The sequence below is a fragment of the Pungitius pungitius genome, chromosome 9, assembly GCF_949316345.1.
Source record: "Pungitius pungitius chromosome 9, fPunPun2.1, whole genome shotgun sequence".
NCBI classification, from domain to species: Eukaryota; Metazoa; Chordata; class Actinopteri; order Perciformes; family Gasterosteidae; genus Pungitius; species Pungitius pungitius.
In genome coordinates, this window is record NC_084908.1 from 5,268,931 (window position 1) to 5,293,477 (window position 24,547).

General features: G+C 43.7%; 1 protein-coding gene across 3 annotated transcripts in view; it reads left to right on the forward strand.

The window, feature by feature from the left end:
* tbc1d1 (TBC1 (tre-2/USP6, BUB2, cdc16) domain family, member 1) overlaps positions 1 to 21,600 on the forward strand; it is a 34,581-nt gene extending 12,981 nt beyond the window's left edge. For 2 of the 3 annotated variants that reach the window (XM_037471708.2, XM_037471711.2), the window contains 20 exons: positions 900 to 989; positions 1,069 to 1,173; positions 1,946 to 2,078; positions 2,539 to 2,630; positions 3,496 to 3,612; positions 3,739 to 3,861; positions 4,177 to 4,319; positions 4,735 to 4,989; positions 5,609 to 5,725; positions 5,848 to 5,964; positions 6,154 to 6,287; positions 10,285 to 10,482; positions 12,475 to 12,636; positions 13,241 to 13,399; positions 15,588 to 15,688; positions 15,856 to 15,999; positions 16,522 to 16,681; positions 17,322 to 17,491; positions 19,239 to 19,415; positions 20,301 to 21,600. In XM_037471708.2, coding sequence (XP_037327605.2) covers positions 900 to 989; positions 1,069 to 1,173; positions 1,946 to 2,078; positions 2,539 to 2,630; positions 3,496 to 3,612; positions 3,739 to 3,861; positions 4,177 to 4,319; positions 4,735 to 4,989; positions 5,609 to 5,725; positions 5,848 to 5,964; positions 6,154 to 6,287; positions 10,285 to 10,482; positions 12,475 to 12,636; positions 13,241 to 13,399; positions 15,588 to 15,688; positions 15,856 to 15,999; positions 16,522 to 16,681; positions 17,322 to 17,491; positions 19,239 to 19,415; positions 20,301 to 20,570 — 2,967 coding nt within the window. In that variant the 3' untranslated portion in view covers positions 20,571 to 21,600. The remainder of the gene's footprint in view (positions 1 to 899; positions 990 to 1,068; positions 1,174 to 1,945; positions 2,079 to 2,538; positions 2,631 to 3,495; positions 3,613 to 3,738; positions 3,862 to 4,176; positions 4,320 to 4,734; positions 4,990 to 5,608; positions 5,726 to 5,847; positions 5,965 to 6,153; positions 6,288 to 10,284; positions 10,483 to 12,474; positions 12,637 to 13,240; positions 13,400 to 15,587; positions 15,689 to 15,855; positions 16,000 to 16,521; positions 16,682 to 17,321; positions 17,492 to 19,238; positions 19,416 to 20,300) is intronic. The other variant, XM_037471709.2, reaches the window with a different exon arrangement.
* Positions 21,601 to 24,547: the final 2,947 nt, after the last annotated feature.

A 24,547-nucleotide genomic window follows, 5' to 3' on the forward strand; every position in this document is an offset into this window, starting at 1 on the left:
TCCTGAACGACGAATCCTGCGATTTTGTCTACTACTCAAAATGAGCCCCCCCCACACACACACACATTCTGACATTTATGTGACCTCAGGGACTCTGCTGCCAACAGCTTTCCTGTTTGTCCTACAGACAGGAAATGGTAAGCGCTGGCACAGGAACCACAAAGGCTCGCAGCTGTCCTTTGAGGGCAGACGCACATGTTACACTGACAGTATATCCTGCTGTAGGCAGAACGACATTGTGGTGACATCATTATTTACATTTTGAAAACTAAGATTAAATCCCACTTTTCCTTTCATCTGTGTTTCCCGGGAGGGGCGGGGTCACTGAATACACTCCCACCAACAGACAGAGAGCGTTTTAGTGTCTGTTTGCATGCATCCTGCCCCCGACCCCCCCCTAGATGAATGGCTTCTTAACAAAATGAACATCAATCCAGCCAATTGTCATTTTGAGTTTTAAGTATATTTTGATCAAAGTTGTGAATTTAAACTATTTTGACCAAGATTTGATGGCAACATGTTCCCAGAAAGAATAGCCATTCTCTCTGTGAAGATTTAAACAGACATGAGATCAGCTGCTTATTCTGAACCACCAGTCTTTTTTTGTGATCGAAAGTGAATCATTCTAATGATGCTATAAACGGGGGATATCCACTGAAGAGCTCTAAATTGTTTGCTTTTTCAAAATCATCCCATTATTATGAAACTGAGAATCTATTTTAGGCTTCCCCTTTATATTGCGAAATGATTCACCGAGACTACGGTGTGAGGATTCTGATCTTGGGCCACAACTGTTTGAGTCGGCAAGGCTTTTTACTCCTGTGACACCACAAACCTCACTACCACAGAAGCACAGCGGCAGGTTCACTGTTCTCTCTGTGTGTCTTGCTCTGCTTCAGGTGGGAAGGTCTCAGATCTTCTTGGTCAGTCCAGACACTAAGAAAGTTGCCATAGAGAAGAGTTTCAGAGAGATCTCCTTCTGCTCGCAGGTAGGAATGAAGCTCTTCTGTTTCTCCACATGACGATGTGTGCAGCCTTGTGAGGTCTCCTGACTCTTTGTTCTAACAGGGTATCTGTCACGTGGATCACTTCGGCTTCATCTGCCGGGAGACAGTGGAGGGGGGAAGCTGCCACTTTGTGTGCTACGTCTTCCAGTGCACCGACGAATCACTGGTGAGAGACTGATGAGAGCAGACTGGATCGTGGCAAGAAAAGGATGGGACTTGGCATAGAAGTCTGAAATTTTAGATAACTAAACTAACAATCCAAATATCCACGTTTCTGTTGGTACTATTCATTTATTCATAATGCATATCTACAAACTTAAAAACAATTATTGTATAATTGTAAAAGCATTATTTGCGTGTATATTGTGTAACTGAGCACACATAGATTTCCATATCAGTATTTCCCAGTTTTATTTAACACCTTTCCAGTTTGCTTTGGATCAAATTGTGCTTCAAGTCTTGAGACCTCATAGTCTGAGCATCTGTGCTCCATTGAGTCATTGTCAGTGTTTGATGAGTCCAGTTTACTCGGGCAGCAGTCAAATACTACAGTACGGCGGTACTGTAGTATTTGACTGCTGCCAGAGTAAACTGGACTCCCCGTGGGAACAAACTGCATATCCTGTTTACTCTTGTTTTCACTTCTACCAGTTTTATATGGCACACTAGAGATTCATATTTCCTATGTATATTTCTATAAACTTTCTTTAAACTAGAACAGGGGCATTCTGGAAAAACAAAAACAATATTTGGTCAAGAATGGGTGGTGATTCGTTAAAATAGTTGTTCTCCATTGTGTAATACAGTTACAAAAATCAGCAAATTTATATCGGTATAATTACAAGTCATTGATGCACTGCAAATATCAAAACGCTTTATGTCGAATGAAACTTTAATGTTGAAAAGCAGCCCAAAGAAGTTTCTTTTTGCTCCTGTAGGTGGATGAGATCATGCTGACTTTGAAGCAGGCTTTCTCTGTGGCTGCCCTGCAGCAGAATGTGAAGACCCAGAGGCAGCAGTGTGACGGCTGCCCCATGCAGCAGCTCCACAGACTGTGTGAGAGGATCGAAGGTAGACCACTGGGCTGCTTTTACAGCATTTTTCAATTCTGATCGTTTGAAGTAGTGTCGATCGTTCAAGTTTATGCAACTTTATATGCCTATATACGCCTGTAGGAGAATAGAAGTCAGTGTACATCACACAAAGGCTAAACCTAGCAATGGATTTCATCTATTGCGTTGATTTTTTTAAATAAATGTTTTCACAGTTGCGATGGATAGAAATACAATGATGAAGGGACTTGTCTGTCTTTAAGTTGCCACAAAATTAGATTTACGCATCTATGTAGATAATTGCATGCTACAGGGTATAAACGTATATTATGCTATTAATTTATGTGACCAATGAACTTTACAAAATAAAACTACCACCCTACATACCGTATAATATACACTTATTATGACTAGGGGAAATTTCATGTGGAACCAGTCTTATCTGTTGCGTGTTTTTCATTTTGCATTTGAATCTTCAGGTCTGCATGCCTCTAAAACCAAGCTGGAGCTTCAGAGTCACCTGGCCACTCTGGACAACGAGGAGCAGGCGTCTGTCTTTGAAAACACTATGGTAATGCATCCGTCCTGACACTGATCCCGTTGAGCCAAGTGAATTCCTAAAGTTCCCTCTGAGGCGACGGCAGCCCCTCTCCTGAGATGTAATTCTCAGTGAAACGTAACATTTGAGCGGTATCCGATTACAAAGGGGGGTTTAAATCCGATTTTCCAATCTAAGAGGGAGTAACTAGATTTGAATACAAAACTGCGCTACAAAGAGGTTTTTGCTCCACACACACATCTTCAGCACATGTAAAGTCCAAGGGATGTAAAATAGGTACAAATACGTACAAAGTACAAATCCAATGTATGACATTTTACCCAATAACCAATAATAAAAAAATCTATTTAAAAACACTAAAAGCCAGACTGAATAGTATTTTTATGTTTTGATATTTGTTCGATAAAGCACATTTCTTTCTTCATCTTTTTATCTCTCATCGTTACTGCACAAGGTGAGCCTTGGGAGGAGATTGCCCCTCAAATATTTCTGTGACTCAGCTGACATCTGCTGGTGATATAGCTGAACTGCAGCACCACATCAGTTTAGATCAGGGGTCTTCAACTGAAATGTGAAGAGGTCCAGTTAGAGAATTTCTAGAAGCATAGGTCCGGAAGATCATAATGTGACTACTTAGTTTGAATAAATAGAGGAATAGAGTTGTATCAACATCTGCATGGTCCGTAGTCGGCCAGTTACTGACCTCTGGTTTAGATCATGCTTTACTAATGACAGACACCACAATGTTATGTCATGTGGCTATTGTACACTCACAACCCCTCACGTTTGGAGGCTGCTTTCATGTCAACTTTAGCAAACTGTTGTTTATTAATATTTCATTACAAAATTATTTATTTGCATTTTCTGTGTGTTTCAGAGGGCTTGTCCTAAGAGCGACCAGGAAGAGAACGAGCTGGTGATGGCCTCTTTGAGGGTTCTGTATGAGGAGAAGCAGAGGAGCCATCAGCACACTCTGCCTGGTGACAGCAAGCAGGTCAATAATGCCCACACATGCCCTGCTGTGCCTCCTCCTCTCGTTTCCTGCCTTTATTCTAAATGAAGAACATAATAGGTCTCTCACACTGGATGTCCATCTTCTCGTCTCTCCCTGCATATGTAGGTGTGTGAGGAGGCGGCTCCGGCCCCGGTGGATTCCCAGCAGAGTAGCAGTCGGCAGCGACTCGAGCAGTTCAAGAGCCGAGCCAAGCGCTCGCTCACAGAGTCCTTGGAGGGGATCTGGAAGGTAAAACTTTCTCTTGGTGTGTGTGCGCATCTGCAAACTTGTCGCTTTTAGGCAAAATTCGGAGCGGAGGAGCTATTGTTCTTAAAACGTTACGTGTTTCAGTGCAATTTATGATCTTTTCATTTGTATGTGTGGTACACTATGTATGGTACACTGTCATTATTGTAATCCAACATAGAAGAATAGGCCTCTTTTTAAAAGGCCTTTTGAAAGTGTTTTCATCTTTACACCTTGAAGGTAAAACTGGAAGAATAAGACGTTGAATAAATGTGCCGGTCTGTATATAACCATGGCATGTTTGTTTGTTTTTGACAGGGAAGCAGCAAGGCCCGAGCTCAGAGGGACAACAGTGTAGTAGGGGACAGCGGCTCTTCCGTTTGTGCGCTCAACTGTGACCAGTCTTGTCTAGACGACCCTTTGCCCGCCCCCTCCCAGCTGAGACCCACCAGCCCACTTAGGTAAACACATCTGTACGCCCACACACACACACACACACACACACACAGACTAATTTCCTGGTGCAGAACGTCATGTTTTAAAGTTCAGATCAGTTCTTCTTGGATATATATTGTGAACCACCATATCACCTAGCAGGCAAGAAAAGACTATACAATAAAGAAACACTGTTCCTTTCACGTGAAGTTGGTGCTGCCAACACTGCTAGAAATGAACATTTTAGAAACCTACTTTTTAATTGTTGGACAGATCTGCTAAACAATGATCAGCCAGTTGGAATGCGAGACTCTGTGTCCCTTAAAGATCAGAATATATTTAGAAATAATTGTAAGATAATTATTATTACAAACTTTTTGTGGAGATTTTTTATGGAGGCACCATTTTTCTACCTTCACTCACTTTCCTGGTGGTCATTAGGTGCCACAATTCAACAGGGGACCTGAAGCGCCTCGACTCCTCTCTCCCCCCAGCCGCGTCCTTTCAACCCAGTGACGCTCATCCTCAAGGCTTCCGTCGACGGGCCAGCACCTTCAGCCACCCTCCCACCCCTTCCTCTGCCGAGAACTCGCCGCTGCACGCTCTGACTCGCACGTCGCAGGACCTCGCTGCGGCCAGCAAGCCCAAGCTCGTACGACACTACTCCGTCAGCACTGATACGCCGCACCAGAGCAAGTAAGGGCAGTGTTCCTGTTTCAATGTCTTGATCTCTACATTCCCAATGATGCATATCTCAACACGTCACACACTAATCTCTACCAATACGGTATAAATATGTCTCACGTGTGAAAGGAGCTGTTAGGATAGTAATGGAGGAGTGGTTGCCATTGCAATATGTTTATTTATACTTGTACCTCATGTTTAACTGGTTAAATGCATGTTCAGTGGTGCATCCACTGGTTTCCCCTTTGTCGGCAGCTGCATCTGTGATAAAGGTAAACGAGACAGTGTAGATCATCGATAAGGAGCTTCATGTGAAGCTGACAGCACTTTTGAAAGTGGTTCCTGTCAGAAAAGTTTAGCTATTAACTTTTTAGCTATTCCGTGAAAAACTCTGCTACTCTTCTTGTCTGCCTGTGGAGTAAACCTCTCGATATTAAATCAAACTCAAACACAATCTCTTACATACTTTTACAGAGCAGTTTAAAATTATCTACCAAACTTCTCAGATAAACTCAACACTCTTTCTTAAAACAACGCTTTCTTCCATTTTCCCTGCTCTTTATAGTTTCACTTTTTTTCACCTTTTTTGTGACCTTGCTCTGCTTCTTTGCTGCCTCTTCCTGTATCTCAGACAACTCCCAACCGACTCCGCCCTTCCTCCTGTACCTCCCTGCCCTTCATCTCCCTCTCCTCTTCTTCCTTATCATCCTTCCTCACCGTCTAGTGGAGCGCGGCTCAATAAAAGAGGGTAAGAAACCCGCGCTGGCTTTCAAGTTTAACTCATGCATTTGTGTTGGGGGAAACCTGTGTGTTCCCTTTTTCATCTGTTTTGTGCCTCTTTTTTTATTCACCCCCATGTCTCCGTTTCAGTCCTTTGGTTGGTCTACGCGCTCGCCTCCGCTCCTCCTCCTCTGTCCCTAACTTTCTGAAATTTCCATTTTTGGCACCTGTCCAAGAGAATGAGTGTTCCGATGTACCAAAGATGAGGTACATACATACATACATACATACACAGAGTTGAGCGTTTGCCCATGTTATAATGTCCATGTCAGTGTCCAGTCATAACAGTGCTCCTTTATGTCTACTCATGGATGTTTTGTGTACATGGTCTTGGGATGAACTGAAGGCAATTAATTATTAGCGTTATGTAACTATTCGCGTGTGTTTTTCTTTCAGTGATGTAGTGGCTCTGTCTACTCCGAGTGCAGCATGTGGTGTAGCGGAAAGCCCTCTCCGTAGCTACCGCCACTCGTGGAGGCAGCAGATCTTCCTACGGGTCGCCACTCCACAGAAGAACACAGACCCCAGTGGTGAGAAGGGACCAAGTTGCTGATCCACTCTTTATTTAACTGTTTCCTTGGATTTACATTAGTCCCCACACAGCATTTAACTATTTGTCCAAGAAGGCGGTCATGCTGCATATATCATTTAAATACACCAAAAGCTTTTGTTTAGAGCACAGCCGGGATACTTGTGTAGCATTCTTTTAGACACAAGAAGATGGCGTTTTCCCTCTTTACCATGTCCTTGCATGGCCACTTTATGTATATTGTCTCCTTTCTTTTGTTAAGCACTTAGTGACTTTTGTCTTTGAGTGCTATATTAATACACTTCACTTACAATGGAGTAACACTAAGAGACAAGTTCTCTTACCGCATTTGTTTGTTTTTATCCTGAAATCAGTCAAATATATTTGGACAATGACGGCCTTTAACAAGTTTTCAGCAATATTACGTTGTTTAAGTTGTACTAATCGGGTCAATACATTTTCATCCTCATGTTGAGTATTGAAATTAACACGTGTCAATATTATTTTTAATGGCAAATTTAACATGATTGAATCTCCTCGAGAACAAATTCCAACACTGACAGTGTTTGATACATGAAACGATTATGCAACATGATTAAATCTCACTTAGTCATCCACGTATTTTGCTTGCTGGCACAGTGTGCCCCTTGTCTCTTTAGATCACTTGGTGGACAGAAAAGAAAATACCCGATTTGTGCAGTTGAGATCTTCGGACTAAGATTACTGCCCGCTTCAATTGTAAAACGACATGCCTAAGATATGTCTTCTTCGAAAGAAGGACACATGTCCATGTTCTGCCAAGTGGAGCTAATGGGGAAGAATCCTAACTTGCATTCTCTCCACTGACCATCAGGGGGCGACTTCTTTGGTTTTAACAATACATTAGATTGTTCGGACATTTATATCATATTATTGAGAATCAGATGGGCATGAAACAGTATTCTTGCGATCACCAGGTGGCTTCCCCTACCAAAGACGACTCTACGGTCGGCAGATTTCAATAATCTAAATATGTGATGTGAAGGTTTTGGGACAGAGGATGTTGCATGTGTACAGACTGTAAAGCCCTTTACAATAAGTCCATTTCAACCATAGGGATACAAACTCAGAAGAACAAGAAAGTGTAATTTCATCAAATAAGCTGATTTACAACTTTCTATAGATAACAACCATTAAAAGTAAAATCAGGGTAGGAAATGTATATATTATTTTGAGGGACTATTTTGCCCCCACTCACTGAAAACCAACCATTTATAAGATATTGGGGGCATTTTTTTTAAACTGGTCAAATAATGTTTAGCGCGTTAACTCGTTAGCGTGTTAGCTTGTTTTGGCTGCAAATGTCGCCCTCAGAGGCTCAACTGACGTTGCAATAAATCGTTTTCTCATCTAACGTAACTTATGTCGGATTTATCAAAACCAAAAACCCTCCAAAAAGATACGGCTCTTCTCGGGCACAAGTTGTCTTGGTGCATACATCGCATACAATACATCGTTGTTCCTCCTGTGTCGCTCTTTTCCGTGTTTTCATGTAGCAACAGAGTTACTTCTTGTTGTGAGCTCTACCCAGCATGCAGTTTGGTGGGGAATTTTTTTTATTAGCTCCGACCGCCGGGCGCTCTGTGATGACGTGTAAAAATAAAGTCTGCCGAATAGCAACTTCAGGTGTTACATATGGCGTAACACCTGTATGAACGGTATGTGAGAATCTCATACCGTAAGGAGATCTTACAGGTGTACCGTTTGAACCGGTGTACCGTGCAGCCCTATGTCACAGTGAGAAAAGGAGAGAATTGGTTGGGCGTCATCGGCATAGCTGTAGTAGGAGAAACCATGCGAGCAAATATAAAAAAATAAAATTAATATTTACCTTTCCCACCGGGCTCAGATCTGTGCATAAAACACGCGCTGCGACAGGAAAACTATGGCGCTACATGTGGGTAAATTGGATCGGGGCCTTATAGTGTCTGCACTACAATAACCGGGGTCTCGTATGTCTACTGTTACCAGACGGTGATGGTTGGACTGACCTGTTGTGCCATCCTGTGCTTGTCTTGAGGTCTTACCTAACACCGACCACTATCAGTCAATGAATAGGGCTGATCTTCGACACTGGTCTTACATGAAATTAATCGGTCTGGAATGCAAGCAACCTTTTGGAACGGGAAAGTGTGTTGAGATTTACGACCTTGACAGATATTACTGCTTGGTCGAGTTACCTCACTCAATTTCTTCATTCAAGGGTGTGTTTGTGTCTGTGCAGACATCATACATGTGCTTGCATGTCCTCCTATCCGGTGTTTTGTTGTGTGTGTGTGTGTGTGTGTGATGACAGTGTCAATAGTAAGTTTGGTCACCCCGTAACTTTTAAAGGAACACAAAACAAGCAAGCAGACATGTCTACATACGCCTAGAAGTTGGCAGCAAAAGAAAGGAATTCTCTTTGAGCACTTACACTAACAGGTGTTTGTTTTTGAACGTTTTTTTAGTCAACTTATTGCCTTTGAGAGATTATTTCTTGACGTGGCGTTTAGTCTTAATGACCCCCACCCCACCTACCCACCCACCCAAAAACACACAAGATCCACTCTATGTGGGTCTGGCAGGTTTAGCAGAACCTTTTCTTTTCTGCTCTCACTGGAGTGAACATGCAGAGGTGAGAAAAATCCCAGGAAAAAAAAAAACCTTCTGTTCTATGGAGTCAACTTGCTTTGAACCTGAACAGCGGCCCATTCTGCAGTCGGGTGGCATTTGGGTGTTGCCATGAATGCCACGCCAAAAGATGAGGGGGTGGTGTTTTTACACTTAAGATTGTTTGGAGTTCGTTGCATTTGCAACGTGATAGCACTGTCTAGTTTACAATGCAGGTGGGACTCTTCCTGATTAAACTAAAGCATAAGAAATAATTGTAGTTTGGGAGTATTTGCCACAAAAACAGCTGTTGGCACTGATTGATATTTAGATCGGAGTAGAACACCGGTTTCTGGCTATAGTGTATGTCTTATGCAACCACTAGATGGTGCCAACTTATGATATTAAAAGCTGAACGTAAGTACTGTTTGTGCACATACATGTTTCAAGTCTTAATGAACACAACAGGAATGTGGGACCGGTGTGACCTTTACATCCCCAGTGAACACGCTGCTCCAGAGGGATTAGCGAGCTTCAGGCGCCCTTTCAGTTTCCCATTCAACGGCGGGGCGTTTTCCCTCATTGTTATTAAATGTGCACCTGACTTTTCATTTTGACAAGTTGACCGCTCCGAGGGGAAGCACACGGTGCTTTCAGCAGGCCTGTTGCTGACCGTGTGTGTGTGTGTGTGTGTGTGTGAGAGAGACAGTCAGTCAAGGTGATGTTGGCAGTCTACACATAGACAGCGCCAGAGGAAAGCGCCAGCCGTGTTGACCTACTTTGCATATATTGTGAGTGTGTGTCTGGGACATGGCTCTGGTGAAATGTTTGCTCAGGGAGTTGATCGTGTGGCTGTTTGGTGATTTACACGGTACCGAAACTCATGTTAACGGGCCGGGTGCAGGGCCGGATGGTCAAAGTCTCCACGGGAACTCCGTTCGGACGAACCTTGGAGCCGACTGTTCAGCCGTGTTTGGTATCCGCTTTGCAAGGGTCTGTTAGTCTCACAAATACACAAGTCTCAAAGAGACTGTCCTTCCCCCCGTGTGTGTGTGTGTTTGCCCCATATGTTTGTATAGTGACTCTGCTGGTTTCATCACGTCTTGGAACAAGACAAAGGCACACATAAACGTTAACCCCACCGGGCTCAGAGATGTGCGTGTGTGTACACCGGTGTACTCTATTTTTCATTCTGTTCTGTGCAGGTGTCTGAGTTTTTATTTTTTTTATTTTAAATAATTGAAACGTCCTATTTCACAACATAACACTGTTTATTTGTGTTATTGTAAGTATTGTGTGTGCAGTGGACACCCAATGTAGACTGAGCTCATCCAACTTCATGCAACACAATCTGCTGTGTCTTTCAGAGAGGGGGGACCCCTGCTTGGAAGGGGGGCGGCTGAGTGCTGGCCAGGAGGGAGTCGGAGGTAGCGGGGAGCCGTCAATACGACCAGTGGCCGAGGAGAGGAGGAGGAGCAAGGAGGAGCTGAGGGAGCTCTGGAGGAAGGCCATCCTGCAGCAGATCCTCCTGCAGAGGATGGAGATGGAGAACCAGAAGCTACAGGGTGAGGGGGGCATGGGGAGAGCGAGATTAAACAAACAAACCCACACACACAGGAAAAATGAGCGTGGAATTGCTATCCAGTTCTTAGCTGCCTGTTCTTGCAAATTGGTATTGCAGTTGATGCAAGAATTTGAGCAGAATTGGCATCACTCGCTTGTCTGGTTAAATCCTGACAAAGACTTATGTCTCTGGCAACAAGCCTGACATGTGTGCGTTTTTGTGAGTGTTTTCGCTGGAGGATTTTTACTGAAGGGGGTATGTAAGGGTGGGCCAAGTGCTCCACCCTTTTCCTGACCCAGTTGGCATGCATTGACAGACAGACCCCTTAACTGCGCGCCACACCCTCAGACTACCTGCACATGGTGCAAAGTAGAAATCATTTCCAGTATGACGGGGGGCTTAGAAAGAATGTGGGTCAGTGATGATGAAATAAAAACATGTCCGGGCAGCATCCTCACTTCCTCTACGTGGTAACAACCTAGCATACATAGTTTGACATTGTTTAATTTATCCCTCAGGAGCTCCACCTTTCCATCCGTTTATAGTTCGGGTGGAGCTCCATTCCGCGTGTGTGTATGTAAGCTCTAGGGTGGAGTATCCTATGCTCCTGTGTGTTATCATGGGCGCGGTGTTCCGGGAGAGAAATGGAGAGTCCTGGAGGACCGGACTCTCATCCGCTCTCCAGATAAGGCTGCATCTATTCTTACTCCGGGTGTGTCAGCTGTCTGCCCCCCCCCCGTTGTACATTAAAAATGTATTATTATCCAAACTACGCCCCCCAGGTCACTCCCACTACTTCTGTCTTTGATTGTGCAGGCAGATGCACGGCATTTCATGAAAAAATACAAAAAACATTGATGTCAGTTTTTCCGGACAATCGTTTTTTATTCTGGATTTGAATGCGTAGCAGTCCACTCCTCCCAGGAAGTGATTTTGTTTGTTCATTCAAGCTGTGGTATTTGCCTTCATTTACTTTTCGCAGGAAAGTTGAGGATGCAAATGCATATTTGCTGCACTGATAATTTGGCCTCTATGTCTTGGAGGGTTAAAAGAGGAGATGCATCATATCTGAACTATCTGATGCTGAAAGCGTACAGATAGTAAGTAAGTAATCACTATTGGTGAGAATAACCAGTCTGTATCTATCACAAGAGATCGCAAACAAAGGTTTGCCATTTGAAAACACTATTCGTAGTCGGCCACTATCCAACCGTTCTGTCAGGCCAACCGCACCCAAAAGCAACTACCCCATTGTTCCCAGCGCCATAGCAGATGGCTGTAGCCCCACATCACCGAATGGAACTGCATGAGAAGAAAGAGTTAAGTGCAGGCAGGAGTTGAAGAAGAGGAGAAGGGCTGCGGGCTGAGAGATTAGGGAGGAAAGAGAGGAAGGGTGTTGTCAGAAAGAGAGGAACGGGCGTTAGGCGTAACCTCACCTTCTTTGATCGCTAGTGTCAACATGTTGCAACGGAATTCACAGTATGTGTCTGTGTGTTTAGTTTACTGTGCTACTCTAAACGCCACAAATTGGGCAAAAAAAGCATCTTATTTTAACAAAAAATTCTGTTAAAATAATAATTATATCTGTCTTCTGTCAAATGATTTAAGCCAGCCCTGGATTTGCCCTTAGCTTGTTCATCCAGAATGAATTGACTGGCTTTAAGACAAACCCTCTCACCCTCAAAACAAGGTAGAGGCACACAGCTAAATGCTGACTACACTACTTACTGCCAACATTGCCCAAACCCAACAAACGGTTTTCAAAATGTTTTGTTTTTTCTTGTTTTTTTGAAGCCTAATACATCATGTGGCCATCTTACCTTCCAGATAATTTCAGACAAAGATGATGAGTCATTAATTTTGTGGGGTTTGAAACGTAAAGGTTTTAATTGTAGTGCCTGGCTGCTGTCACATTTTGTCCTCAACAGTTGTTTGTTGTACAAATACCGGCGTGTCGTTAACACTAGCACTCTGGCTCTTTCCCCCTCCGCAGCCTCAGAATGCGATCTGCAGAACAAACGCCTGAAGCTGGACTACGAGGAAATCACCCCGTGTCTGAAGGACGTCACTCTGGTCTGGGAGAAGATGCTGGGTACTCCTGCAAGGGCAAAGGTCAAGTTTGACACAGAGGCCATCCACAGCGCCGTTGCACAAGGTACATGTCTGGCTCCTAAAATACATATTTCCAGGCTCCTTCGCTCAAGTATTGGCTAATATTGACGAAAGCTTAAAAAGTCCCAAATCTGAAAAAATGTAACGTTTCTCCATCAGCAAGGGTGCTGCTGCCAAATACGTCAAAACAAAAGAGCATAAGCTGAGCTTTTAATTCAACATTTGTGCACAGTAAAGCCACTGTGTGATTTTGTTTCTTCCTTGTCAAGGCTCTCACCTCTTTGTGCAGAACCTGCTGATACAAGAACACTCAGAGGACAGGAGGGTTATCTCCTCAGCCCCTGGGCTTTCCAAAATAAACTTCAGCTCACATGCACACAGAAAAGGATACTGTCCTTAGAGCTGAAGTAGCTCCAAAAGCTGGCTTTCTGGTCACAAACTCATTATTCCTGTGATTCCATTCATAGAAGTTTAACAATTAGTCACTAACTTTGTGAAACACCACATATCAGGGTGCGGAGGTTTAAATTGATGTAGAATATGTAGAAATATTTGTGGTAAATATTTTAATGTGTAGTTCACTTACTTCTACACTTGCATTTAGAATATTTGCATACAGCTATGTTTCTCTCTGTCGTCCCCAACAGGCGTCCCACGGCAGCACCGGGGCGAGATCTGGAAGCTTCTGTCCGAACAGTACCTGCTCAGGCAGACGGTCCCGTCCCGGCCGCCCACCAATCCCACTCCGTACAAAGACCTTCTGAAGCAGCTTACCACGCAGCAGCACGCCATCCTCATAGATCTGGGTAACACATTCTCACTATAACCAGAATGAAAAGAAAACAAACCCAAAGCGTCCGAGAGCTCATTGACTCATATTGGGGTCATTTTGAACAATAAAGTAGCTAAATGATTTAATCAAACTGTTTAATCAACCTTTCAATATAATTTCTGGGTACATTACACTAGTGGTTTCTAAGCTGGGGGGCAGAAATTCAGAGACCCACACATACGCACACACAATGGTAAAAAAAATATAGAATACAATTTATTAAGGTAGGACACTATATTATATGGTTGCAACTGAGATATAAAAATGAAAGAAAATAAGGAGTGGAGAACAAAACGCGCTGCGAGGCCAAAGAGCTACGGGGATATTGTTGCATTTTTACCTCATTGTATTTATGTGAAGCAGACTTTTCTGCAATTTCTACAATCAAGACCAAATACAGATCCATGTTGAACATTGAAAATGAACTAATGAACGTTGTTGTTCCTATTTTATCAAAGGTGGCCTTGACAGAAAAGTTTAGAAAACACTAATTACTGGAACTTATTGTTATGTAAGGCTGGGTTTTATTGTTGGTTGTCTGTGGAAAAAAAGCGCTTTACAAGGACTGTAAAAAGTAATTTGTTTACTACAAATAGGCAATCTTTGTCTCTAAATATTTTTATTTATCGAATAATCATGGCCCTTTTGGTATTTTGTATACGATCGGCTGAACAATCTGTCAATCAAATTCTGAAATCCAAATCCTTCAGTTATACCCGATGCTATTGCAGAATCTACCGGTACCTTTTTATGAGCTGCCATTGTTGAATGAACAGCAGAGAAGTGTGTGTTTCACACCTAGGATGCTGATTGGTCCATTCACTGTTTTACCCAAGCCCGCAATAGACACACATCGTGGCAGAGAAAAGAGCGCCTTCTACCCCAGTAGAGACTGGGAAATCTATTGTATAAAAACCTCACAAGGAAACCCACACAGGTTTGTTACAGGGTTTAAAGCCCTTGTAAAGGCTTATTTATTTTGGTATAAACAAAATAAATTGAATGGAATTAGTTCATTCTTGATCTTCAAATATATTTTAAACGTTTTTGAAGATCTTGTATTGCACACTTTTTATAGAACAATAATAAAGCAATGTTGATTTATAGGAGTATAAATTAGGAACCAAACCAATAGTCAGTATTAATAAAAGTACTATCATGGCTTTAAGGGCTAGCGATATTGTATTGTGAGAATTCAGCTGTTGTACAAACTAAATTAAACAAGGCCTTACATTTCATTTGGTGAAACACTGCACTGAGTACCTGTTTAATGCCTAAAACCCCATTTTCACACTTTCAGCATCAAACTTGCACAACACCTCCCTCCGCCCACACCCACACAGTACCTACACCCGCCACATAACCGCCACATACGTACGCATCCCTCCCAGCACCTATCCTCCCCCTTTTTTATATTCTCCCCGCGTCTTTTATCTGTCACACTTTGTATCAGATTGGGCGGGGTCAGAGGACAATTTCAACGTGGCCAAATAAGAGGTACTGAAAACTTAAACATACAAATGTGCAGTTTGAACCGACCTAGCAGGCGTTAACTTGCAAAGTTCACTACTCCCACACCTTACATTCTGACACACACAAACACACACACTCTTCCCTCCAGGCAGGGGAGTGAGTTGTAGGGTTTTGTTCACTAACATAAAGCCCCTACAGCGCATTCCGCCCATCCGGACTCCCCCACACCGTCACTGTCTCCTTCGTAAGCCTCTCTGTCCCACGCTGCACTCAGCACCTGAACACACCTGCCTATTACCAGCTGGCTCTCATTAAGGGCGTTCTTCTGTTCTAAAGGCGCGCGCCCCATCCACCTTCCTTCTGACTGGGGTTTGTGAGTAGGACGACCTGAAAGGGGTAGACATGCGTTCTCACGCCAGGCCAACCTTTTTTGCCTCAAGGACCGGTTTCATGTTAGAAAATATATTGCAGACTCCTGCCTTAAGACACACCCAATGCGCAGGTTTTTCTGCTCTGCTTCTTTCTCTCATCAGTCAAAAGTCAAATAAATCAAATGTATTTAAACAGCTTCCAACAGGTTGCAGACATCATTTTTCTTACTAAATATCATGTCTCAACTGAGTTCACGGTGCAGAACGTCGTAGCAAGATGGATCATGTGTTTCGCTGTTTTTCTCTCTTCCATCCCAGGTCGCACTTTTCCCACTCATCCGTATTTCCAGGGCCAGCTGGGGGCTGGTCAGCTGTCTCTGTACAATCTACTGAAGGCTTACTCCCTGCTGGACCCCGAGGTACCATTCCATTCTTCTTACATATTCTTTCACTTTAGGCTTTCTCTCTCTCTCTGCCCCCTACCTCCCTTCTCACTAAATAAATTATCTGAATGAAACAACTGTCAATCAAGCCCCTTTCCCTTCCTTATGTGTGGGCATCAAGTTTGTTATTGTTGCAATTGCAGGTGGGTTACTGCCAGGGCTTGTCCTTCATTGCTGGAGTGCTGCTGTTACACATGGGGGAGGAGGACGCCTTCTACATGCTCAAATTTCTCATGTATGACGTGGGGCTCCGCAAACAGTACAGGCCTGACATGATTATCCTGCAGGTGAAATACGCACACACACACAGAAACACACAGAGCCTTTTCATTACACATTTATTAGACATTTAAAAAATGTGAATGAGTGTCTTACAAACCAAAACCCAAACTTAATTACATGGAAGGCAGGAATTGAGGTCTTTAAAATGAAGTTTAAAACCATCATGTGTAATTCATAGCACAATTCAAACTCAAACATGCATTATTTTTTCCAAAAAATAAACTCTCATGGAAATCTACTATTGCACCTTATTTGTTTACCTATATATCCATATGGCGTAGGTTTTTGGAACCGTTTTCATGTATGTATTCTTTTATTCACTTGACAAAGAGCAAAGGTGTGACATTTTCCCTTTATGTTCCTAAACTGAGGCATAGTCACATTTTTGAGCTTGTGAATAGGCTTGAAATAAGCCTTTGATTCCAATTCTAAAACCGCCTACTAAATAATCAAAGCACCATCCGTACAGGGTGTACACTCAACTACACCGACCCAAAATACAATCTCTTGTACGTTGTTCCTGTCAGATCCAAATGTACCAGCTGTCACGTCTGCTCCACGACTACCACCGGGACCTCTACATCCACCTGGAGCAGCAGGAGATCGGGCCCAGCCTGTACGCCACGCCCTGGTTCCTCACTGCCTTCGCCTCGCACTTCCCTCTTGGCTTTGTGGCCAGAGTCTTCGGTAAGTGTGTGTGTGTGTGTGTGGGGCACAGAAAAATTTGAGATAAACTATTTGTCAGGTAGAGGCAGATGCTTTCTTCTATATTTGAAAAATATTCTTCTATATTTATATATATATAATTTATTTAAATCTTTTCCACCTATAAAGTCTCTCTCATTCCTTTCTTACGGTTGTTTTCATGCCCAATTTCCCAAACTGTGCTTAGTCAGTGAACCAGACTCTGTGTCTCTTTTTGCTCATCAGAGCATAACACTGCGCGCCTGCCTGCCTTACAGCGAGAGGGCGACCTCATAACACTGTAATCTTTGATATCATGCAGCATGTGGGCCACCTCCGCCTCCATTCCATTATCTGTCTGATGATCTCATGCCATCCTGCCGAACCCTAAACCCACCCTAATGCAGTCAAAGCACGCAAATTCACCCACCTACTGCGTCTCTGGCCTATATTTATGTTTGCTTAAACCTTTATTATTGACGGCAAGGCATCTATCATGACACCAACCGTTTAAGTGTCCAATCATCACGGTAAGCTGTGCTGTGAGCGCCTGTAATCATTTACCCAACTGTAGCGTGATTGAAATAAAAGAAGCTGTCACGCCCACCTGTAACCTTTTGTCTCCACTTTGTCCTCTTGTCAGATATGTTGTTCCTGCAGGGGTCGGAGGTCATCTTCAAGGTGGCCATGAGCCTACTGGGGAGCCACAAGCCTCTGATCCTGCAGCATGAGAGCCTGGAGTCCATCGTGGACTTCATCAAGACCACCCTGCCCAATCTGGGCCTGGTGCAGATGGAGAAAACCATCAACCAGGTCAGAGCACCACACAATGTGATCACTGGAGAGCACAGTACACAAAGTCGCAGCCATCCCATACAGCAACGATCTCCACTTCTCTTTGGGAGGCAGAATGATTCTACACACATCAGCGGGCCGATTAGCGACTTGATTTAAGAAACTCTTCAAGTCAACTCGGTAAACTGAGCTAGATCATAATGTCAGAGATTCTGAAAACAGAGGTGTTCCCCTGAGTGGCAACATTTATCAAGGTGAACCACGCCCTCTGCTTACATCAGCGTTTGGGTGGAGTGAAGTACTCCAGCCTTGATGCGTCAACGTTTGGACGGAGGAAAACAACAACAACAACAACACCCAGGGGGGGGGGGTGGAATAATTCTTAAATAAAAAATCCTGACATGGAAAATTCCCTCACATTTCAGGTTGTAAAACCCGCAAGTCCAAAACAGCCAAGCTTTAGAACACATCACGTCTTTCTAACGTCCGTGTTGTTTTCACAATCACGGCTTGTGAGCAGACCAAAGTCGGCCATCCAAGGAGCTCCTGAAAGCACCACGGTCCGCGCTCTGAGTTATGAACTGCTTCTAATTGTTCTGGAGTGCTTGTCTGAACAAGAAACAAGATCAGATCACTTATTTGTTATCAAATTAATATCACCTAAGGATTTGTTTTTTTAACATTCATAGAAAGTGAGTGGATCAGGCTGTGTAAAACTTGCCGCATCACATCAGTTTTTTGATGAATCTGGCGTGTACAGTGACCATCTCAAGGTACTCTACAGTTTAGAAAGTATCCATTTACCATGTGATTTGCATGTGCAAGCAAAAAGGGGTGTTAAACGGTGCTCAAGCCGGTCTCCCTACATGCAGCAGTGCCAATTATCCAGGTTACCTATACGCTACCTGTGCAGTGAAAAAATAAAACGCAGCATGTGCTTGCACGATGTTTGGTGCCTTGTATGCAAATCTCCTGTGTTCACCCTTTGGTATGTGGCTGTATGTTGTGGTGCGGACGGAGATCTGAGAGCACGCCCTCAAGGACAGAAACTCACTCTGATGGGTTGAAACCATCATCTGCCAAACTTTCTTGGAAGTTAAGGTGAAGTCAAACTCTTAGCATTACTGTAATAACACAGTAATACACATCTGTTCTTTTAATAGCAGTACAAAATAGTCTGGTTTACAACTTTTGCCTGATGAATAAAAGCTTTAATCACACAAAAGTAAATAAGAGATAATGGTATCTGGTGTCTAGAGTCATGACCAATGGTTAATGGTGCACGGCTGACGCCAACGCATTTGGTCTGGAGGGAAGAACACTTCTCCCTTCTCTCCTACCTTGATTGCTGCACTTACCGAGTAACTTGAGAGGATCTGTGTCGGAACCATGTCCTCTTACTACTGGAGTCCCTCATCCTCTTCTCTCTACACCAACTCTCTCGGCTCCGTCATTCGCCAAAAAAATGGTTTCTCCTACCACAGCTATGCTGATGACACCCGACTAATTCTCTCCTTCCCTCACTGTGACCCTGAGGTGGCGGCACAGATCTCTGCCTGTCTGACTGACATCTCTCAGTGGATGTCCACTCAGCATCTGAAAATCAACCCTGACAATTAAGCAACTGTGTTAACGGCCACTCTGACTGCGAGGAACCTCGGCTTTCTGAGCCGCTCTGTTCTCTTTAGAATCGGAGGGGCCCGATGTTCTCTCAGCACACGTGTGTGTTTTAAGGTGCTCATTCGATGTAAACTCTGCTCATCAGGTGTGTCAGATGGACGTATCCAAGCAGTTGCAGGCCTACGAGGTGGAGTACCACGTCCTGCAGGACGAGTTGGTGGACACACCCCCGACCCTCACCCAACAGCAGCGAGCCGCGCAGCTGGAGAGGACCAATCAGAGCCTGCGGCAGCAGAACCTGGACCTGCTGGAGGAGCTGCAGGTACACACACACACACACACACACTAGGGCTGTCAACGTATATTTTGAATATATACTAGAAAATATTTGAAAAGAAATATTTGAATGTACAAAAAATAAAAATAACAACACAGCAGCGATGCCTGTCTGCTTCGTGGGTGGTGCGCTACTGTACTGACTTTATATTGCATGAATAAAATGGACTAGAAACTACAACAGCTTCATGGAGGGAGAGAGAGAGCGAAAGGTCTGTGATCTTGGCCATTAGTTAATTTACTTATTTTTGTGTAATATGTTGATAAAGATGTTTAAACTTAAACAAAATGACCTATCCAAGTAGTTATGTCTCGTATTAATTTGTCCTGTTATTGACCTGCCTAATTAGCCTATGGAATTCCTCAATGAGGAAAGACGCTGCAGAATCAGCGGCGGCTTTGCGGCAGTCTGGCCGTGACGTTTGTCTCCTCAGTGCTCTGCCTGCAGTGCAGCAAGCAGCGAGGTTTCTGTGAGACTCGCTGAGGCCAGTAACTGCAATAGCAGAACAACACTGGCTTTCACGTCAGACACCACGGAAGTCTCCAATAAAACCAGATAAGGTCGTTGGATTCGTGGCCAGTCGCTTTTGACAAAAAGTTGCCAAGAGGGTTTGGAAAGTCAATTTACCAAACGAAGGAGCCTGCGCATGCCAATATCTTAAGTCAAAATTTAGACTTTCTAACCCTTTTTTGTGGCAAAAATGGGCTTCCATAGCAACCAAATATATTTTAATGTGTTTTTTAAAGGAAATATTCAAATGTCAAGCAATTTTGACAGCCCTAACACACACACACATACACGTAGAGAAGATTTATCTTTTCCATTACCTACATGTCAACCACGCCCCCCCCCTCCCCGCTCCCCCCCCAGGTGTCACACGCCCGTGTCTGTAGCCTGGAGGGCCAAGTGGAGATCCTGGCCCAGTCCGAGGGGCAGCTGAGGGAGCAGGTCACCGCGCTGGAGGGGGAGAAGGAGCAGCTGGCAAGCACCGTCAGGCACCTTCGGGACATACTCACTGGCCTCGGCATACATACCACCCCCGAAGGACACACGCCTCCTCCCCCCCACCCAGAAGACAAGCAAAGACTGGGGGCTGTGAGGGGGGAGTGGGGGGGAGGTCAGTGTCAGGAGACACGTTAGGATGACTCACTAACTTCACCTTTGTCATCCCCCGGGCTCCAGAATTTAAAAAAAGAAAGGAGAATTGTAGAAAGGGTGGTATCCTTGAGTGTTTTTCCCCAAGGTGACCACTTGCTGCTCTAACACCTCCAAATGAACAACACCCCAAAGGTAGCACTGTCCCACTGGGCCTCTACTGTAAGAACAACGTGTTCATTGGCACCTAACTATGTATGTATGTATGTATGTATGTGCCTCTGTGTTGGATGCAATAAGGCTTTCATAGCCAAAGAATGTCCTTATTATAAAACAAGCTTGAACAAAGATTCAGAGCCTGAAACGATACGTTTCCGATCAGTTTCACAAGAATTGTACTGAGATGTTTCCAAAGAAAAGCTAAGCTGGCAAAAGAAAGTGAGGTAATAGGGACTGGTGAAGAAATTTACTTCATAACTTTTTTCTGTTAAATAAGTTCTAGACATACGCTAAATTATATCAAATCTTGGAAGGTGGTGCTCATAATCAGGTCAAAGGTGAACTGTATTTTATTTCTCTTTCTTGTCTTACTCTGCCTGTGTATCAGGGTTGGTGTGTGTCTTTTGAACTGAAAACAACTGATTCCACCATTTCACCTTCAGTCTTTTTGCCTTTGAGACACAAGTCGGCCCGTCCCTGTCCAAAGGAAAGGGACGCATTCAAAGTGCTTCGAAACCCTCTCTCCAAACGTGGACAGCTCCTTGGTACAGATGACTGCTCCTGAGTCACTTACTGTATTCAACACACTGAAGGTGCAGCCTGCTGTGTTCCTGTTGATTTACACTGTAAAGATATTAAGCTTTTACGCCTGACTCTCTTGCACATGCGTTTTGTTTTTAATTGACACTATTTTCACCATGTACTTAAAAAAAAAAACAAAAAAACATTTCCTACTTTCAGCACTCGCGTCCGAACATGCCAGTCACCTGGAATGCTCAGAGCTTGATTTGAGGTTTTGAGCTTATGGGAAATATACAATACACAGTATTTAAAACACAGATGTGCATTTGTGTCCTGGCACTCCTTCTGAAGACAGCTTGTTGGGGCAAGTCGCGTGTTACTTTCCATGTGTGTATTTGTGTGTGTCGCAGAACCTCCACCCCCCAAAGACATCATAATACACCAATTTGCTAATTTTCTTGAAAATGTCTCTGGTTTTCTCATTACATACTTCAGACAGATCAACTGATACTAATAATTTGCTGTGTACATGTACACGCCACTGCTAATGGCACCGGTGACCTTTGGGTTGTTGTTTTAAAGACTGCGATTCCTTGAAGTCAGGCTCAGTGTGTCTTGTTTGGATGTTTCTGTGTCACCGCGTGATTATAATTAACAAAAATACCCATGACATGGAACATTACTGCACAATTTTCCAAAAAACTTGACATTCATAATTTCAAAAACATCCCAGAAATGTTCTTTCTTGAAGTTTTCTCTGAGCAAACCCCTCTCAGGCTGATTTCTATGCTTTACTTTAGTTCAGTTTTGTGGTTTCACACTCCAGGAGGGTTTAGTTCTGTCACACCGTTGAGTAGAGCTTGAGATCATGTAACTCGTTTTTACTGTGAAAAGATCAAAAGAGAAGTAGTTATTTTTGCAAAGACTTCACCACAATTTTTATGTATCAAACGTATTTGCACAAGCACTCAATGTGTCCTCTTTAATGTATTGCTTGTGTGAGATGTGCCTCCGTCAAACTAAGGTAAAGCGGGTGATCCATTGTTGGTCAAAGGTGTCTCCAAAGGTCGTCCAGCAACCGGTATCAACAAAGGTATCACAAATTTAAGAACCATAATTAGTGCTGTCAACAAAATCTTGCGCCAATCACTCAGCTTTTTTAAACAAGCTCAAGTCTTGATCCAAACCAAACACTCCGCCTGAATGTGTGTGTGTGTGGTTACAGTTACAGCGTGGGTGAACCTGCTGTGTCGGAGCGCCCACCGGGTTCAAAAGTACACCGGCATGAAGGCGACGGCTCATCGCGTGACTGCCTGAAACTTGGCATCTGTGGTGCAGCATCACGCTGTGTGTGTGTGTGTTTGTGTGTGTGGCAGACTGCCAGGCTCGCGCGCTGCTCAGAGTTCTGTTTTGTTTGACTTGGCATCTTTTTAGCCTTCCACACGCTACCTCGGGCCCGGCATCCTGCTCCACCACCATCTCAGTACATCTCGCTCCGTCGGCCTCAGAGAGGATGAGAATTCCATCTTGATCATACGTAGGTAGTTTGAGGGCACTAGGTGTGTGTGAGATCATTTCCAGTTTAGGCAGTGGGACAAGTTCTTGGTGTCGCCAAGTTTCTGTTTACAGTTTGTTAACTTATCAATTAGTGGCAGTTTGGTGGAAATCAGGTAGACGGAGCAAAGGATCTGGTAGAAATAAGGCAATGCTTCTCCAAATGAAAATAGAATTACTAACATGTAAACAGACTCGCTACAATATTTTTAAGTTTCATAAAACCTTAACTGCTTAAATAAAAAGCTTTCTAGCCCTTGTCAAAAAGAGTTGATGTGCTAAATGTGGATGTGATCCGGGAACCATGAATAGCTTTGCCAGACTGAATTTTAATCCATCTTTGAGTTGCAACGCTGTGCCTCTAAATCCTGATAAGCAGCTACTTCACCTGAAGCTGGATGGATCCCTGAGGCCTTAAAGACGGCTCCTCTCACTGCCCGTTTAGTCCGAGCTGTGGAATCTCTATGAAAACATCCTCATTGCCTGCAGACGACTTGTAGAAACCATCCGCTCACCTTTACTGCGTCGTACAAAGACACAGCGAGTGGAACCAAAAATCTCACACCTGCTCTCATCGGGCCAAAGTACAGATTCCCATCGGGTTTAGTCTCCATGACTTGTTTTCTTCACCTAAGAAAGTCTCTTCTTCTTCCTCCTCAGTAGTGGCTTTTATGCAGCAATTCCACCCTGAAGGCCTGATCCACGCTGCCTCCTCTGAATGTGTCTGTTACTTGAACCCTGCCAATAATGTACTGTATGTGGCTCTAATCTGTGGTTCGTTTGGCTGGTAACTAATGAACTCGTGGTCTTCCTGTCCTGCGCGGTCCTTGTGAGAGCCAGTTTCATCAAAGCGTCTGATGGTTTTCACTACGGCTCTTGAGGATACATTAAAGTTCTCGAAATGTTTGGATTGCCTGAACTTCCTGTCTGAAAGTAAGATCTGCCATGTGTCCTCTGTTCTGATGTCTACTTCCAGCAGCATAAAGCACCATGTCACAAAGGTCATATGATCTCAAACTGGTTTTTTGAACATGGCAGTGAGTTCACTGCACTCAGATGGCCTCCACAGTCGCATCTCAATCCAACAGAGCGCCTTTGGGATGTGGTGGAACGAGAGATTTGCATCATAGAATCGTGATGGTATCAAAGCGACATGGGCCAAAAAACTGAGGAATGTTTTGAACACCTTGTTGAAAGTATGCCACAAAGAATTAAGGCAGTTAGGCAATTAGTCTGACCTTGTTAGCAAGGTATAACTAAAAGTGACCGGTGAGTGTATATATGTATGTACTTGTATGTATATAAAAAAAAGCAGGTGAAATAAGTATTGAACACGTCACCATTTCTCTCAGTAAATATATTATAAGGAGCTATTGACATGAAATTTTCACCAGATGTTGGTAACAACCCAATAAATACATACGATCTTCAGTCTTTCCATAGATGTTCAATGGGATTTAAGTCAGGTGATTGGCTGGGCCATTCTAGCAGCTTTATTTTCTTTCTTTGAAACCAGTTGAGTTCCTTGCTGAAATGTCCACCCTCGTTTTATCTTCATCATCCTTGTAAAATGCAGCAGATTTCTGTAAAGAACGTCTCTAAATTTGCTCATTCATCCTTCCTTCAATTATGTGAAGTTTGCCAGCACCATTTGCTGAAAAGCAGCCCCACACCATGATGTTCCCACCTCCAAACCTCACTGTTGGTCTGGTGTTTTTAGGGCGATG